This window comes from Aspergillus neoniger (assembly GCF_003184625.1).
Source record: "Aspergillus neoniger CBS 115656 unplaced genomic scaffold BO87scaffold_30, whole genome shotgun sequence".
NCBI lineage: Eukaryota > Fungi > Ascomycota > Eurotiomycetes > Eurotiales > Aspergillaceae > Aspergillus > Aspergillus neoniger.
This window is the reverse complement of record NW_020291158.1, coordinates 185,988-201,392: the sequence shown is the minus strand read 5'-3', so window position 1 is coordinate 201,392 and position 15,405 is coordinate 185,988. Positions and strand designations below refer to the sequence as shown.

General features: G+C 53.3%; 3 protein-coding genes across 3 annotated transcripts; 2 read left to right on the top strand and 1 right to left on the bottom strand.

The window, feature by feature from the left end:
* Window positions 1-553: 553 nt before the first annotated feature.
* On the top strand, window positions 554-4,315 carry amdX (putative C2H2 transcription factor (AmdX); the record flags this gene model as incomplete). Its single annotated transcript, XM_025628108.1, has 2 exons — window positions 554-647; window positions 706-4,315. The coding sequence occupies 2 exons, from the start codon at window positions 554-556 to the stop codon at window positions 4,155-4,157; spliced, it is 3,546 nt and encodes a 1,181-aa protein (XP_025476719.1). The 3' UTR covers window positions 4,158-4,315.
* Window positions 4,316-5,217: 902 nt separating this feature from the next.
* Window positions 5,218-8,303, bottom strand: BO87DRAFT_409092 (uncharacterized protein). The gene is made up of 2 exons (XM_025626221.1): window positions 8,078-8,303; window positions 5,218-8,011 (listed from the first exon to the last, which is right to left on the bottom strand). The coding sequence occupies exons 1-2, from the start codon at window positions 8,240-8,242 to the stop codon at window positions 5,462-5,464; spliced, it is 2,715 nt and encodes a 904-aa protein (XP_025476718.1). The 5' UTR covers window positions 8,243-8,303; the 3' UTR covers window positions 5,218-5,461.
* A 405-nt stretch (window positions 8,304-8,708) lies between these two features.
* On the top strand, window positions 8,709-15,335 carry mvp1 (sorting nexin Mvp1; the record flags this gene model as incomplete). The annotated part of the gene is made up of 9 exons (XM_025619690.1): window positions 8,709-8,786; window positions 8,880-11,606; window positions 11,663-12,335; window positions 12,749-12,823; window positions 12,861-13,373; window positions 13,432-14,190; window positions 14,246-14,388; window positions 14,451-15,041; window positions 15,132-15,335. 9 exons carry the CDS (start codon window positions 8,709-8,711, stop codon window positions 15,333-15,335), a joined length of 5,763 nt encoding a protein of 1,920 aa, XP_025476717.1.
* Between the last annotated feature and the right edge of the window lie 70 nt (window positions 15,336-15,405).

The following is a 15,405-nucleotide window of genomic DNA, read 5'->3' as shown; positions in this document are numbered from 1 at the left end:
TGGAGCCTGGAAACTCAACCCCTGCTGATTACAGTTGCTAATCCCGAGATCGATTGCCTCTCCCCCCCAGGAACGGAGCCACTTCGCCACCCACACCCACTTGGTCTAATTCCTTTGTAACGGTGATCCTATTAATCGTCTACACTTTATCAATTTATCGCCGCCCACAATTATTATTCCTTCAACCTACCTTTGAAACTTCTACCCCCCCGAATAACGGCCTTCTTGTTTGTTCTTCTCCCCGACCTTCTGTCCTGACTTGGTGAGCTTCCCGTGGCATTGCTGCATTCTATTCGCTGCATCTTTTGTCCGGACAACGAACCAAGCTAATTCTGATCTCATTGAATCAGAATGCTGTCAATGTCGCATCTCTTTCGCAATCTTCACCAGTAGCTTCCTTTCGTCACTTCTACTGTCCTTCCTCTATTGGCAGTGCTTTGTCGGCTTCATCTACCTTATAAACAAACCCCCCCGCCTCGCGCTATTCCAGACCCCGCCCCCGCAACCAGTGCTTTCGTAACTGGTTCCCACCAAACAGAAGAACGTTCTTAGGATGTTACTAGATACAATGGTCGGCCAGGACCCGGCCACGAGCCCCAAGGTGGAGGACCTTGCTAGTATCAGCGAGATCCCGGTCGATGTGCCTGGTGAGCTTATGTTCTTCGAGGAGTATGCTTATCTATCCGTGAATCCTAACAAGACCAGCTGCCCCCAAAGAGGACTCGAAGAAGGAGTCCAACGGCCAATCTGACGCCAAAAATAATGTGCCTCCCCCCAAGACTGACAAGCCCCGCCCTCATGGATGTACGACCTGTGGCCGGTCTTTCGCTCGGTTGGAACACCTCAAACGTCATGAGCGCTCGCATACCAAAGAAAAGCCCTTTGAATGCCCTGAATGCGCGCGTTGCTTCGCTCGTCGGGATCTCCTTCTCAGACATCAGCAAAAACTACACATGACTACAACGCCATCATCACGTCCCAGAAATGGTCGACGAGAGAGCACGGGAGGCGCATCCACTGGGGCGAACCGGGTTCGCAAGAACTCAATCGCTAGTAACTCCAGTAACATGCGTCCCAGAGCAAATACCATCAGCCATATCGATGGGGCTTCCTTGGGAATGGTGAACACCTCGAATCCTCCACCAGCGCCAGCTGGCCACTCGGGTCATACTTATCATGCAAGTATTGGCTCCGCGTCAGTGGGTTCGAACCTGGATTTTCGAGGTTACTCTTCAGGTCACCATCCTTCCATGAATGGCTTGACCAAGCTAGAAACATCTGGTTTGCCCATGGATCTTTCTGGTGGTCTTCGCACTGCCCCCGTTTACAGTAGCTTTGACATCAATGTCCCAGATATGTTCATGGGCCATGGCAGTACCATCAACCCAGCGCAGCTGCACTTTGGAGGTTCACCCCAGACCTATGGAAACGACTCGCCATCATCCCCATATGCCCATGGTGCGCATCATATGCCTCCGGCGGATGGGGTGATGGAAGATGATTTCAGCTTCGATTGGATGAACACCTTTGACCCTGCTATGCCTATGGGTAAAAGCGCCGATTCTGCCATCGATGAGTCGTCCCCTTCCGCAATGAGCACGGGCAGTCAGAGTGGCATCAGTGAAGCCATGATGGATGGCTCACATCGCTATTCCATCTCTTCAAACAGCTGGCACAACCCATTTCCCCCACATTCGGCGGCAGCCGCCGGCCAGTTTCCCCTTGAGTACACCTCATCTAGCTTCAACGATATAGGCATTCCACCGGAAACGGTTTCGCCCAAGTCATTGATGGCCCAGAATCCTTTTGCGGAAACATATGCAACTCCTCCATCCATGACTTCCGTCGGCCAGCCCTTGATGGGTGGACATTCGCAGAGTATGTTTTCATCCTCTATGGCAACAAACGGAGAATCTCCTAATCCTTTCAACCTCCCTTTCGCGAATAGTGCCCTACGAACTCACCATTCCCCAAGCTCCACGGATACCTTTACAGACTCCACCCGACAGGCTCTATTAGCAAGCATGGCGCGCCCTACCAGTCTCAATCACCGCAAGTATTCCCAGCCCGCCAGCGGCATGATTCCCTGCCGCGATCTTTTCTCCCGTTCCTCCACTTTCACCGGCTCCGGTCAATTACCTAGCACCTCGGACATGCAACGCTACATCTCAGCATACATCACGTATTTCCATCCACATATGCCGTTCCTTCATATCCCGACCCTTGACTTTCAGGCGCCCGAGTACACCAACAATCTGCGGACTCCCAGCGGCCATCTCAATCTCAGCTCTACCGGCATCACTGGAGGTGGTGGCTCCCTGATCCTCTCCATGGCGGCAATTGGAGCCCTCTACGAATTTGACACTGCGGCCTCCAAGGACTTGTTCGAAGCTGCCAAGAAAATGATTCAACTCTACTTAGAGGAGCGACGTAAAGCGGACATGTCGACCCCGGTCGGGCGCCACAGTAACGCTCGTGACAGCTCGGTGCATAATACGCCCCTTTGGTTGGTTCAAGCGATGCTCCTCAACGTCATCTATGGACACACCTGCGGCGACAAGACATCTGCTGATATTGCGAGTACGCATTGTGCCGCGTTAGTCAGCCTTGCCCGGGCGGCTGAATTGAATCGCCACCTAGATGCAAAAGACCTCTCTCAAGATTACCTCACTGCCGGACTTGCCAGCCGCGTTGGTACTGACGCTGACAGTTGGGGCCAAGCGGGGCAACCAAAAGAGAGAAGGGACTGGTTGGAGTGGAAGATCGTAGAAGAGCGAAAACGAACTCTCTACGCAATATTTGCGCTTTCATGCTTTCTTGTGTCGGCTTACAATCATGCACCCGCTCTGACCAATTCCGAAATCCGCCTCGACCTGCCCTGCGAAGAGGATCTCTGGGCCGCAGAGTCCCCACAAGCGTGGAAGAAGCTTGGTGGACAGTCAACACCAAAGAAAGGGCTGTCCTTCTCCGCTGCTTTGACTACGCTGCTTACCGCCAGTCAACGAGAGCAGCAATCGTCTACAACACAGGCCAAAGCATCTGGCAACGATGCATCTGAAGAATCTCCCAGTAGCGAACTCAAACCTAGTACCTTCGGCTGCTTGGTTTTGATATATGCTCTTCACAATTACATCTGGGAGACTCGTCAGCGGCACATAGGCCGGCAATGGACGTCACGAGAGAACGAGGCCATGCAATCACACATCGAGCCTGCACTGCGCGCCTGGCAATCCGCTTGGGCCAGCAATCCTGTGCATAGCTTGGAACGCCCCAATCCTTTCGGTGCAGGGCCTCTCTCTGCTGACAGTATCCCGCTGTTAGACCTCGCATACGTCAGGCTATTCGTCAATTTAGGAAGGTGCAAAGAAGCATTCTGGCAGCGTGATTGGAATGCGATGTCAGACGAGCTTGCGCGTGGAACAGGTGTAGATCAACCCATGGACGATATACCATCTGATGTGCTGGACCCATCGATCACTGAGGGTTCCCACCAGATTGATCATCGGCGCGATTCAGTGGCAGATCTGGGTGTAGGTGATCTTGCTATATCCGGTACTCCCACCAAGGATCATCCTCTGCAGACTCTCATGGGCGTATACCGACCTGGCCAAACCAAGCGGGAAAGGCATCTGCGCAAGGCTGCCTTCTATGCAGCTGACTCAATCTCGATGTCCGATCAACTGGGAAATACCTTTGCTGAATTCACGTGCCGGGAGCTGCCGATTCAGTGTGCCATGTGCGCTTTCGACTGCGCTCAAGTGCTGGCAGAATGGATCACTACTGTTCAAGAACGCGTCGGCCCCTACCTAGGTGTTCTTGGCCAGGATGACGTCGACCTCATGCAAGCCACCAACCTTCTCTTACTCGAGGAAGAGGACTGCAAACTGTTGGGCAAGATCAAGGAGATTCTTTCCAGCGTTGAAAATAAGATGCAGAGAGAAGTTCAAAGCGGGGTAACCATGTCAGCCCTGAGCGTCCTACAACGCCTGCCTAGTGTCGTTGAGGGGGGTTATGGCAGCAAGATTCTGCTTGCCACGGCAAGTCTCCTTGACCGGGCCGCTGTGTGGCCAGTGACAAAGCTTATGGCTCGATCACTAGAAGCCCAAGCTATGCGGCTCAAAGAGCGTGCTCAGAACTCGACCTTGGGAGCCAACTAGCTTTTTTAAAGGAGGATGACTTGATGGCATTGTGATGCTGATCATACACCCTCTCCTAACAAATATTGCTTGGTAACCCTCCCAGACTGGCTGTGCTACCATGGATCGGCACTATTGGCTACCTCAGATCGTCCCTGCATCTCAGGCCTACGCCACACGCGTTTCATTAATTCAAGCTCCTGACTGTTCCGCACCATTGTGCATCAGAATGATGGAGGGTGATTATTGAAGCAAGTAGGATCCTCTCACCAATATCTCGAGTGCGATCAATGGCGGATGACCTAGGAAATAACCCTTCTGGTAATCCTCGCTAGAATGCGCCTTTACCCTTTATGTCCTTTCCTGACTGGTCGATACCAACAAAGCACGTGTTCGAAACAAGCTGACATACTGTTTGACGGTGCCCTTTCTCCCCCTACAACCCCTTCACGGATCACGCAAGTGCGATTATGTTGTATTATTGAGTGCCTCTTTCTTCTGATGCCGGTTTTCTGTGCCACTACCAAGAAGTGTTCTGTGTATTTTTGTTTTGATTTGTCATATCTGGGAAAGGCGGGACCTTGACAACGACCAGGGAGGTTTAGTTGCTTGTGAACCTAACGACTGGGACATGGATCTTCACGATACCCCAAACCATTTCTGATGACTTGCAAGCATGACGATCCAATATTGAGACGATAAGTGCCATATGTTGGAGTTGGAGTCTTTGATTTATCATTTGTGCATATATTATATATAAAGCGTGTACATATTCAGACCATGTGAAATTGAGATCGAATGAGACTGGCATATTACTTCTATCGCTGTTCCGGGTTCAATATATATTATACACATCGTAATGAACACTACTCACTAGCAACAAGTATCATGGTTTCCCTCCCGCTGTTTCCAGAAGCAAGTGGCATCCCATATACTAGTAATCGAGAAGTGGCGTCTACTATGAACCCCTTCATCGAATCGCATTGATTGAATGCTTTTGCTCGAACCTTTAAACAGCCAAATCCCTTTAAGGATTGATAGGGCCTACAGATAACTCCACGTCGGTACCCTTTGCCTTCCACCAACGCCTACAGCTGAACCAGTGCATAGTATATTTACCATCAATCCAAAATCTCATATCACCTGAATGGACATCATCATGAACACAATGACTACCAACCAAGCCAAACAATCATCTCTGAGAAATCAAACGAATGAGAAACATGAACTCAATGAACATATATATGAAGCTTCGAATTGATCATCCGTTCTACTTTTATACCATAATACACCATATACCGTAATAAGAATAACTGCTACCGAATCTATACAATAAGTCTCTCGAAAGAGTACTTGCCCGCCGCTTTCCGCCGCAAATAACCAATCTCTCTGCTACTTCTCGTCTTGACCTCACCAGTGGACAGCTTGACCTTAGTCTTGCTGACATCGTTCGATCCGGCCTTGAGCGACAACGGCAACAGCTTGCCGCTAGCGTCACCCTCAAGACCATCATCGTCCTCCGTAGCGCCGAAGACCATCAGGTCTGCGCCGTTGAGCTTCTCGAGCCGCACCATCGCAGAGGCGGGGGTATCGCTACCGGAGTCGACGGCGACGGTGGTGGTGGCGGAGCGGATGGCGCTGTTAGCGTAGCGGAGGTATTCGTGGAGGATGCCCTTGAGGTAAGTGGCCTCTTCGATGCCGGCGAGGGCAGCGGAGATTTCGGACTTCAGGTCGGCGATGAGTTCCTGGTCGCGGGCTGTGATGGAGTCGTCGACGCCCGAGGCGGCGGAGATCCAGCCGGAGGGGCCGATGGCGTCGACGGAGGCGTTGAGGAGGTCGACGATGGTGGAGAGGGAGATCGGGGGGTTTGTTTGCTCGGCGGGGACGGGGATGGGAGGGGATTCAGTGAAGCGGGAGGTGTAGCCTCCTGTTGCGAGGGAGAGGCGGAGGTGGTGCACCATCGAGATAATCTCGGTGCGGGAGAGGGCGGAGCGGATGGAGGTGGTGATGGCGGGGAGGGGGTGGCGGTGGATCTTTTCGAGGGTGGTGTTGAGGGCAAGGAAGATGTTTCCGAGGCTAGGTTCGGCGTGGGAGAGGGCCAGGGCCTGGGTGGTGGCTTCTTGGTCTTGGTCTTCGCCGTTGGTGAGCGCCTTGGGGGCTTCCTCGTCGAGGGTGACGGAGCGGGAACGAGCGGTGTTGATGAGGAGCTTGAGGATGTAAGCGAGCTCGTCGGTGGAGAAGAGGACGCGGCCTTGGAGGACGTCGATGAGGCGTTGGAGGGATGGGTCCGATTCGGTCAGGGCTTGGATGAAAGATCCGGTGGGGAGGGAGGGGAGGATACGGGGCTTGAAGCATCGACGGAGAGCGATCTCGACGTTGTTCGGGGACAGGTGGCCGATCTGGATGAGCCATTGGCAGGTTTGCTGGGGCCACAGGTTGATGGACAAGCGGAAGGAAGACGAGGCTGACAGTTGGTCCTGGCTCGAGGCATCATCTTTCAGCTTGAATATCAGGGACAGAAGATGGACTGTTGTCTCCGGGTTGACGTAGTCCTCTGGTGAAGGGAAGCCGTTGGCACCGTAGTAGGCCAGTACTGCACGATCGAAAGCATTGGCATCCTGGGCCTCGGAGTACTGGTGGAGGTCGGCAGTCAGCTTGTTCCAGCGCTCGACTTCTTCGGGCGATGAGAGACCCAGAACTGCTGTATCCTCGGTGCGATGCTTTTTGGCGGATCCGATACCCCGGCCGATAGCGTCGATTAACAAGCCATCCCTGGACCGTTTGAGGGAGGGGTTGGCAGTGTTGTGCGACGGGCTCAAGTCGAAAGCGAGCAGAGTGTTGTCCTTGGTAGCAATGGCAACTCCCAGCTTGGCGTAGTAGCTAACAAACGTTGTGCGCGCCTTGATGCCGGAGGCACTGGCTGGGATGTCGCCGACAGCGATGCTGCGCTGCACGGATTTGTATTGCGTGTCGTAGACGGCGATCATGGACTTGCCGGCACCGATCACGGACTGAGGGGAGATGCGCATAAGGGAAGAAAATTCCTCGTTCTCAAGAATGAACTTGGAGGTCATGGTGGGAGTGTACTGGGAGAGATCGAAGTTGATGTATCCCTGTCCGAAGGAAACGTTCAGCCCAGCTGATCCAGCATGGAAGTACCACTGCGACCCACGGGTCTCGATCGTCTCAGGCCCATCAATGTCAGGGAGGTTGAATGTGATCAGGTGGCGCATCTTCTGGCTTTCGTCGTGGCCCGAAGAGGAGGCATTGGCCGGAACGGAGAACATTTGGACCTTCACGTCGCTTAGTTTCGTGTGCTGAGCGCTAATGGGTTGCGAAACAAGCAACAGCACCGAGGGTTCGTCGACACCGGTCTCTGTAAGGTTTCCGAAGGCTAGGGCGGCCAGATCTTGTCTGCGCTTGAACAAGGACTTTCTCGCATCTTCGAATTCGACGAGGAAACATGACCGGATCTCATGAGTTGTGCTGGTTTTAGCGACCTCGCTGTGCCGTAAGCTCCAATGCTGGGTCTTCAGGTCCGAAGACAGGCGCCGGACGCGACCGTCTTGATGAACAGCCAGAACATCGAAGGATCCTTCCTCTTCCTCCTCTTTAGACTCGGTTGGAACAATGCCAACAAAAACCGCAGGACTTTCCGAATCGGTCACTGAATAAGACGAGGAGCCGATGGAAGGCGCACTAGATCCGTTCCCACCATTCTCCTCCACGAAAGACTTGATCTGCTGTTTCACGGCGACGTAGGTCTGCCTCCTGACAAGAGACTTATTGATCTTTCTGCGCACCGAGCAGGGCTGGCAGGAGAACGCGGACTGGGGTGGGACGGCGTAGGAGGTCACCAATTTGGGTGTTTGGATCTAGAGAGAGTCGGCGAGTCAGTCTCTATTATCCTGCCAATGCTGAGTCTTGAAGTTCATGCATACGTTGTAGATATTCACGGCCTCTCCATCGACCGCAACAACCACTTCATGTCTCTTGCGCTTTTTCGAGTCGGCCAAGCTATGCACTTCGCCCAGGTGGGTTTTACCGGTAGAGGCATGCAACGGGCGCGGCAAGTGAGCCAGCACCGACGGGGGCTGCAGATCCATGATTGTAAGAGCCGGTCCAAAGAAATGCGATCAAAGCGCGACCGTTCTCGCCGAAGAGCTGAGGCACCGTGAACTTCCTGAAGAAATCCATTCTGTATGGCTTCCCGAAAAATTTCCGGGCTTACGTTGTGCCGATCTCCGGGCGGTATCTCCCAATGGGGTTAGGTGCCACATGACTGCGGGTCTTGTATGGATTGGGTATGGTATGAAATGACGTCCAAGGCGGGCATTATTGGCTCTCTCGGTGGCCGCGCGGAAACACGCGCTGCTTCGCGTCGATTTCGTTCCTTAATTGCTTATCGTTGCTGCAGCTGAGAAGCTGACTCCAAACAATATCCCAACTATCCGCTCCTTGACATTCTTACCCCAGTTCATGTCTTGATTACTCCTTTTGCCCAATTATCATTCTTTTAGATGATGAGCACTGGCTCATCTCATGGACGCATCGTGGTGAGCCAGATTTAGTATGGCTATGGGACAGGGAGAGCAGCGTGCAATCCATCCGTTCTTTCGAAGAGGTTTTTGTTCCCTTCGGCTTCCCCATGTCCATTGATGCTTATATTCTACAGAACTTGGGATATCCACGAGCCCAATTGGTCAAACACCCGTCGGCAATCACTCCTACGAGGGCCCGGAGCTTCTACACAAACAACCGCCCAGCAACCATGTCCCTGCCCTGTCCTCTTGCCCCGAACCGTCCCCTACGCCTGTTGCAACACTAGATCATGACCCTAACACCGACCGGAGGAAGAGACGGAAAACAGACAAGGAGAAGTCGATCCCAACAACGTCGGGTCAGGGATCTGTGATGAATTATGTCATCTCCAGAGATGCGCGATCTCAGGATAAAGATACCACCTCAGTTGCAAGCGAGAATGCAGATACGGCCGATGATGGCTTGGTGACTCCGGAGTCCAAGCCAGAGTCCAAGACTGGCACTCAGCCCGCTACCCCTGCTTCAGAGGGGGTGGACACGACTAAACAAGGGCCTGATCACGAGCTTGCAGCCGGCACTACGCATGAACCGGTGACAGAAAGAAGGTCACCTCGGCAAAAAACGATCAAATTGAACCCTAACGGAAAATTGTTACCTTCTCCCGTGGCAGATAAGTTCGAGGATAAACCGAAGAAGACGAGGACCAGCAAGCGTAGCAAGGTGGACTCCCAGAAGCTTACCGGTTCCGAAAGCAGGATGGTGATCATCCGATACGGCATGGAAAGTAGTGCGAGGGAACGGGTGGGAAAGCTGATTGACGATATACTTGCTGGTCACAAGAAGCATGGCGTCAAAAAGGCCTCCCAGCCTGTGCCCCCCCCCTCTTCTACAGTCGCACAACAGCCACAGAGACCGACTCATCCATTCTTCCTGAAGAAGCCCACGCGCAAGCCAGAAATCACAGACTCGCAGTGCCGGGAACCTAATTCTACCAATTCACAGCCCTCCGTGGGAACAGGACTCACAGCGCGCCCCTTTCCTGGCCAAGATACAGCATCAGCAGCCGTTCCTTCCACCACTTTCACATCGTTTAAGCATCGGCGTTCTAAGTTTCCAGAACCTATACAGCCAATTTGGCCTCCGCGCGACCTAGTCCATGTCCGAGGCATAGAACACAACATTCAGAATACAGCCACTTTTGGCCCCGTGATGCGAGATTTGAAAAAGGCAAAGATGGCTGCTATTAGTATCCATGACAACGAAAGCGTACTTGTACACCAAATACGGAAATACTCGTCAGACTCTCCGCAAAGTCTGAGGATTCCTTCTAGACACGTCGCTAGCGGGAAGGTTATACAAACAGCCGTGACCAGACAACTATCGGCATCTTCTCACGACAAGAAGACGCTCGTGGGAGCCTGTCACCCAGCCCTTAGAAAGCTACATTCCTCGCTTCCCAGTTACATGACACCGTTCGATCAAGGGGCATTCGAAACGTTGAATTGGGCTCAGAAGTATGCTCCTCAATCGGCTGACCAAGTTCTCCAAACCAGCAAGGAAGCATACATGCTACGGGACTGGCTGAAATATCTTATGGTTACAACAGTCGACACCGGTAAATCCTCCAAGGGCGATGACAAAATAAGAAAGAGTGCCGAAGAGAAGAAACGAAAGAAACGCAAGAAAGAGAACTTGGATGGCTTCATTGTCTCAAGCGAAGACGAGGCATACGAATTGGACCCTATTAATGAATCAGATGATGAATTAGCGGGAGATGTCACCACTAAGAGAACGCTGGTCCGGTCCAATGACTTGGCTCTGGGTTCGAAGTCAGGCGCTGATAGAGCTCGCGTATCCAACGCAATTCTCCTCAGTGGTCCTCCGGGATGTGGTAAAACGGCGTCAGTGTACGCGGTGGCAAAAGAGCTTGATTTTGAAGTTTTCGAAATCAACCCGGGTAACCGCCGTAGTGCCAGAGATATCGTGGAGCGTGTGGGTGACATGACACGAAATCATTTAGTCCATAACGCGAAGACTGGTGAAGTATCTGTCGCAGATGGGCCGAATGAAGCGCCACCCGATCACAAGCAAAACAAACTGATGGGCTTTTTCAAATCTGGAGTCGCTAAAGACTCCAACGGGGCTCCCAAGGTTGACGCAAACAGCGCCACTCAAGTGGCCGATATCAAGCGCTCTCGGAACCAGAAGCAATCACTTATATTGTTGGAGGAAGCTGACATTCTTTTCGAAGAAGATAAGCAGTTCTGGTCCGGAGTCATGACACTAATCAACCAGTCGAAACGTCCAATCATCATAACATGTAACGACGAGAAACTTATCCCTCTTCAAGACATGGGACTTCATGCCATCCTTCGCTATCGACCTCCTCCACTAGACCTTGCCGTCGACTACACCCTTCTCCTGGCTGCAAATGAGGGCCACATGCTCAAGCGCAACGCTGTTGAGGACCTGTATGCGAGCAACGGCAGAGACCTTCGACGGACCGTCACGGAACTCGGATTCTGGTGCCAAATCGCAGTCGGGAGCGAAAAGTCTGGTCTCGATTGGATTATCGACCGGTGGCCGCGGGGCTCAGATCTCGACCAGAATGGCGATCCGCTCCGAGTGCTGAGTTTGAACACTTACGAACCACACATGGGCTGGTTTAGTCGCGATATGTTGATGTGCGACGGCATAGACGCTGATATAGAGACCCAGCGCGAGGCCTTCAATTGGTGGCAGCTCAGCACTCAAGAGTCGGAGAGTAAAGCTGATGCCAAGTCTAACCTTTCCAAATCGCCATTGAACCCAGTTTCGGCCACAACGAACGCCGAGCGGCTTGATCGATTACGGCAGGCGTCCGAGTTCATGGACATGAAGAGCGACCTGGATATTCTTGGCTCCTCTTGCTCAATCGAAGCCAAACTGGTAAGCCATGACGTCTGTCATACTACCTTGATACCAGACATTGACTTTTTCCTTAGGATATTGTGGATACTTCGGCTCCTTTCATGCCCGAGAAGCAGCGATCGAACTACGCTGAAGGCTACACCTTACTCGACGCCTCTCTCGTACCTGACTATTCGCAGACGCAAACTGCCATTGCTTGTACATTTGAGGTCCTACTTGGGAGAGCCTTTCGGCATGAAGATGGACAGGACGAGGCCGCTCGAGCCGCCCAGGTGCTAGAGAACGTCGCTAAACCCGAGTCTGCGAATACGTCCGAAGCAGGTCTTCTCTCCGCATTCGCACCCATTATGCGGGCTGACCATGTGTTTCCTGCACCTACGGGACGCCTGGCCCCCTCATTTGAGAATGGACTAGCGCCTATCGCCGAAGATCTAGGCCCGTACATTCGGGGGATCATGTCCTATGACATGCGTCTCGCACGATATCGCCATCTGCTGACCGGCGCGCTCTCCGAGGACCAGAGCGGTACGAAACGCGGGCGACAGACCAGGGCTAGCCGCGCGGCGCTGGAAGGGGGTAGCAAAGCTCACACGCGGAAAGAAAGATGGTTCGCATCCGATGCGAATCCATCATTGATCCTAGCTACTGGCAAGCCAGAATGGCAAGATGTCTTGGTGCAGAAGGGATATTTTACGGTCCCATCCGGTGGGGAAAGCATGCCGGAATGCCATGAGCAAACATCGGAGAGTTCAAGTGAAGGGGGCATCTAGTGGCGGATAGATACACGAGGTAGACGCGACTGCATTCTCTAAGCAAACGTATATAGATACCTAGATACCAGATGAAGAAACGGAATAATGTGCAAGATGTGTTTGTTGATGACAGAGTAAAGTGCAGTTGAACCATGGTTGTCGAGGGGGTCCTTGACTTGCCAGCCGCACTAGCGCCTCCCGCCGGTGGAGCGCCGACTTTCCCCCAAAGAGACAGACACTCGCTCACTTGCACGCGTTGCTGCTGTCTTATCATCCAACCCCCGAGGAAGAGCAGGCAGGCCCTTTTCCCTCGCTGGTACCCGATTGTTCATCGCTATCATTTCAATCGGCTGCCTACTATTGTCTACATCTGCTTGATCTGTTGCTTCCAACTCTCCGTGGCCGTAGAGGTGTCTGTCGTGGTGGTGCCATTTCGCGCAACACTTATCACCTCATTGCTCCTCTCCGACCGAGCTCCGCTTCGTCACTGCCTATCAACAGTCGCATCCATCGTCCCCAGCCACCACCGTCCCCATGTCTCTGTTCGGCACCTCGCCGGAGGACTCTCCACTGGCTAATTCGGCCCAGAGGTCCAAGGCCTCCCTTTTCGCAGACGAGCCGCCGTATGGCAGCAATACGGGCAATGCGAGCTCCTCCCTGTTCGCCGATGACGACAGCTCCGGCTCACCCTGGATGAGTAACACCAATAAGAGAACCTCCAAGGAAGAGATCGTGAAGACCCTGCTGCCAGATTCCGATGTCCCCGAGAGCTATATCGATGCGTATGATCTAGTCCTTAGTGCGGGGGACCGCGTTGGAACCGGTGTCGGGTTGACGTCCGTTCGGGAAATACTGTCGGGCAGTGGCCTGAGCGCCACCGATCAAGCGAAGATACTCAACCTTGTTATCTCGGGCGATAGTGACAGCTCCAATGGTCTTGGCCGGGGAGAGTTCAGTGTCCTACTAGCGCTCGTGGGTCTTGCGCAGGAAGGCGAGGACCTTACGTTTGATGCAGTGGACGATCGACGCAAGAGTGAGTTGGCGCTGAAACTTGTCTACTTAATTAAGCCACTAACGGGCGCGGCGTGCAGAGCTCCCAGTGCCGAAAAGCTCTTACCTCGACGCATTGCGCGCCAAACAGGAATCATCGGCTACACCTGTCCAGTCACAAGACCGTCCCGCTACGCCTCCTCCTCCTTCTTCCTCCGCCCCCTTACGAGAACCGAGCTCGACTCAGTCGCGACGATCTGCGCGAGGGTCGATGGGTAGCTTAGAGGCGGATCCGTGGGGTAGTCCCCAACTGCACCGTGGTCACAGTCATGCCCAGGCCGAATCTGAGCACGCCGTCTTGAATGGGTTTGGGAGCGTGCGATCGGGATTCAATGCCTGGTCGAGTAGGGCCAGTGAGGGGGATCATACACACGGAGCGTCTGATAACGGCCGTGCTAACGGCCATGCCGATGCTCCACCTAGCAATACTGGATTTGGATGGGGCGAGAGCGCGGGGAATACATCTGAAGGCAGTGGTGGTGGACTAGGAGGGCCTGTCCGAGCAGGACTTGGAGGCTTTGGCTCCTCTGGAAGTGATCAGGGCGAGCCTAATCCCCGTCGACGGTCGTTGGGGATAGGCCGGGTCAGCAGCCCCCGTCTAGAAGAAGTCATAACGATAACGCTACTCCCGGAGAAGGAGGGCATGTTCATGTTCCAACATCGCAATTACGAGGTAAAGTCGGCGCGTAGGCAGAGCACGGTCGTGCGACGGTATAGCGATTTTGTCTGGCTCCTGGACTGCCTTCACAAACGATACCCATTCCGGCAGTTGCCTTTGCTTCCACCCAAGAGACTTTCAGGTACGTTTGAACAAAGCTTGTTAAAAGCTCTCCAAGATTACTTACCTGGTAAAAGTCAATGGCACTCACCTTGCAGCGGATTCCAATTCCTTCCTTGAGAAGCGTCGCAGAGGACTCGTCAGATTCACCAATGCCCTCGTTCGTCACCCGGTTCTCAGCCAGGAGCAGCTGGTCATTATGTTCCTAACCGTCCCTACGGTATGTCTGATTTTGGTATCTCGATCTGGGTACTTCTAGGAGGGGAAGCTAATGTTGGGTAGGAACTTTCGGTGTGGCGTAAGCAAGCCACAATATCAGTACAGGATGAGTTCACCGGCCGAGCCTTGCCCACCGATCTAGAGGATTCGTTGCCATCGGACCTCACGGACATGTTCGATACGGTTCGCAGTGGGGTCAAGAGGTCTGCGGAGGTATACATCAATCTATGCACTTTACTCGAGCGTCTAGCCAAGCGCAATGAGGGGCTTGCCGCGGATCATCTGCGGTTTTCTCTCGCCCTTCAGTCGCTTACTGAGATGACGCGGGATACGTATGCCTTTGACACCAACGACGTGCCGTTACTCAATGAAGGCATTAAGGCCACCGCGAGGCACCTCTCGGCCAGTCAGAGCTTGCTGGAAGATGAAGCACGAGCCTGGGAGGAAGGGATGCTGGAAGACCTTAAGCGCCAACGGGACTGCCTGGTCAGCGTTCGCGAGATGTTTGACCGGCGGGACCGTTATGCACGCAACAACATCCCTCAGTTAGAAAAGCGGATTGAGAACAGCGAGAGAAAACTGCAAGAATTACGGGCGCGGACCCAGCCGGTCAAGCCTGGGGAAATTGAGAAGGTAGAGGAATCAATTGTCAAGGTATGGACTTCTTACCATTTTTGGAGAGGATATAGTGGGGGATACGAGGAATGGAGAGGCTGACCTTGCATGTTACTGCTGTAGGACAAGGAATCAATTGTGCATCAACACGCACGTGGGGTGTTCATCAAGGAATGCATCCGCAACGAACTTATGTATTTCCAACAGAGCCAGTATCACATCAGCCGGCTTCATCAGGACTGGAGCCAGGAGCGAGTGAAATATTCGGAGCTGCAGGCTGACAATTGGCGGTCACTGAGCGATCAAGTGGAGGGCATGCCACTGGGTGATTAGACTTCGACCGGGCCCAGTCTGTTCCCCGTGTCGCTGTTGGCGCGTATGTCTCGATAAATGTGTGTGACTT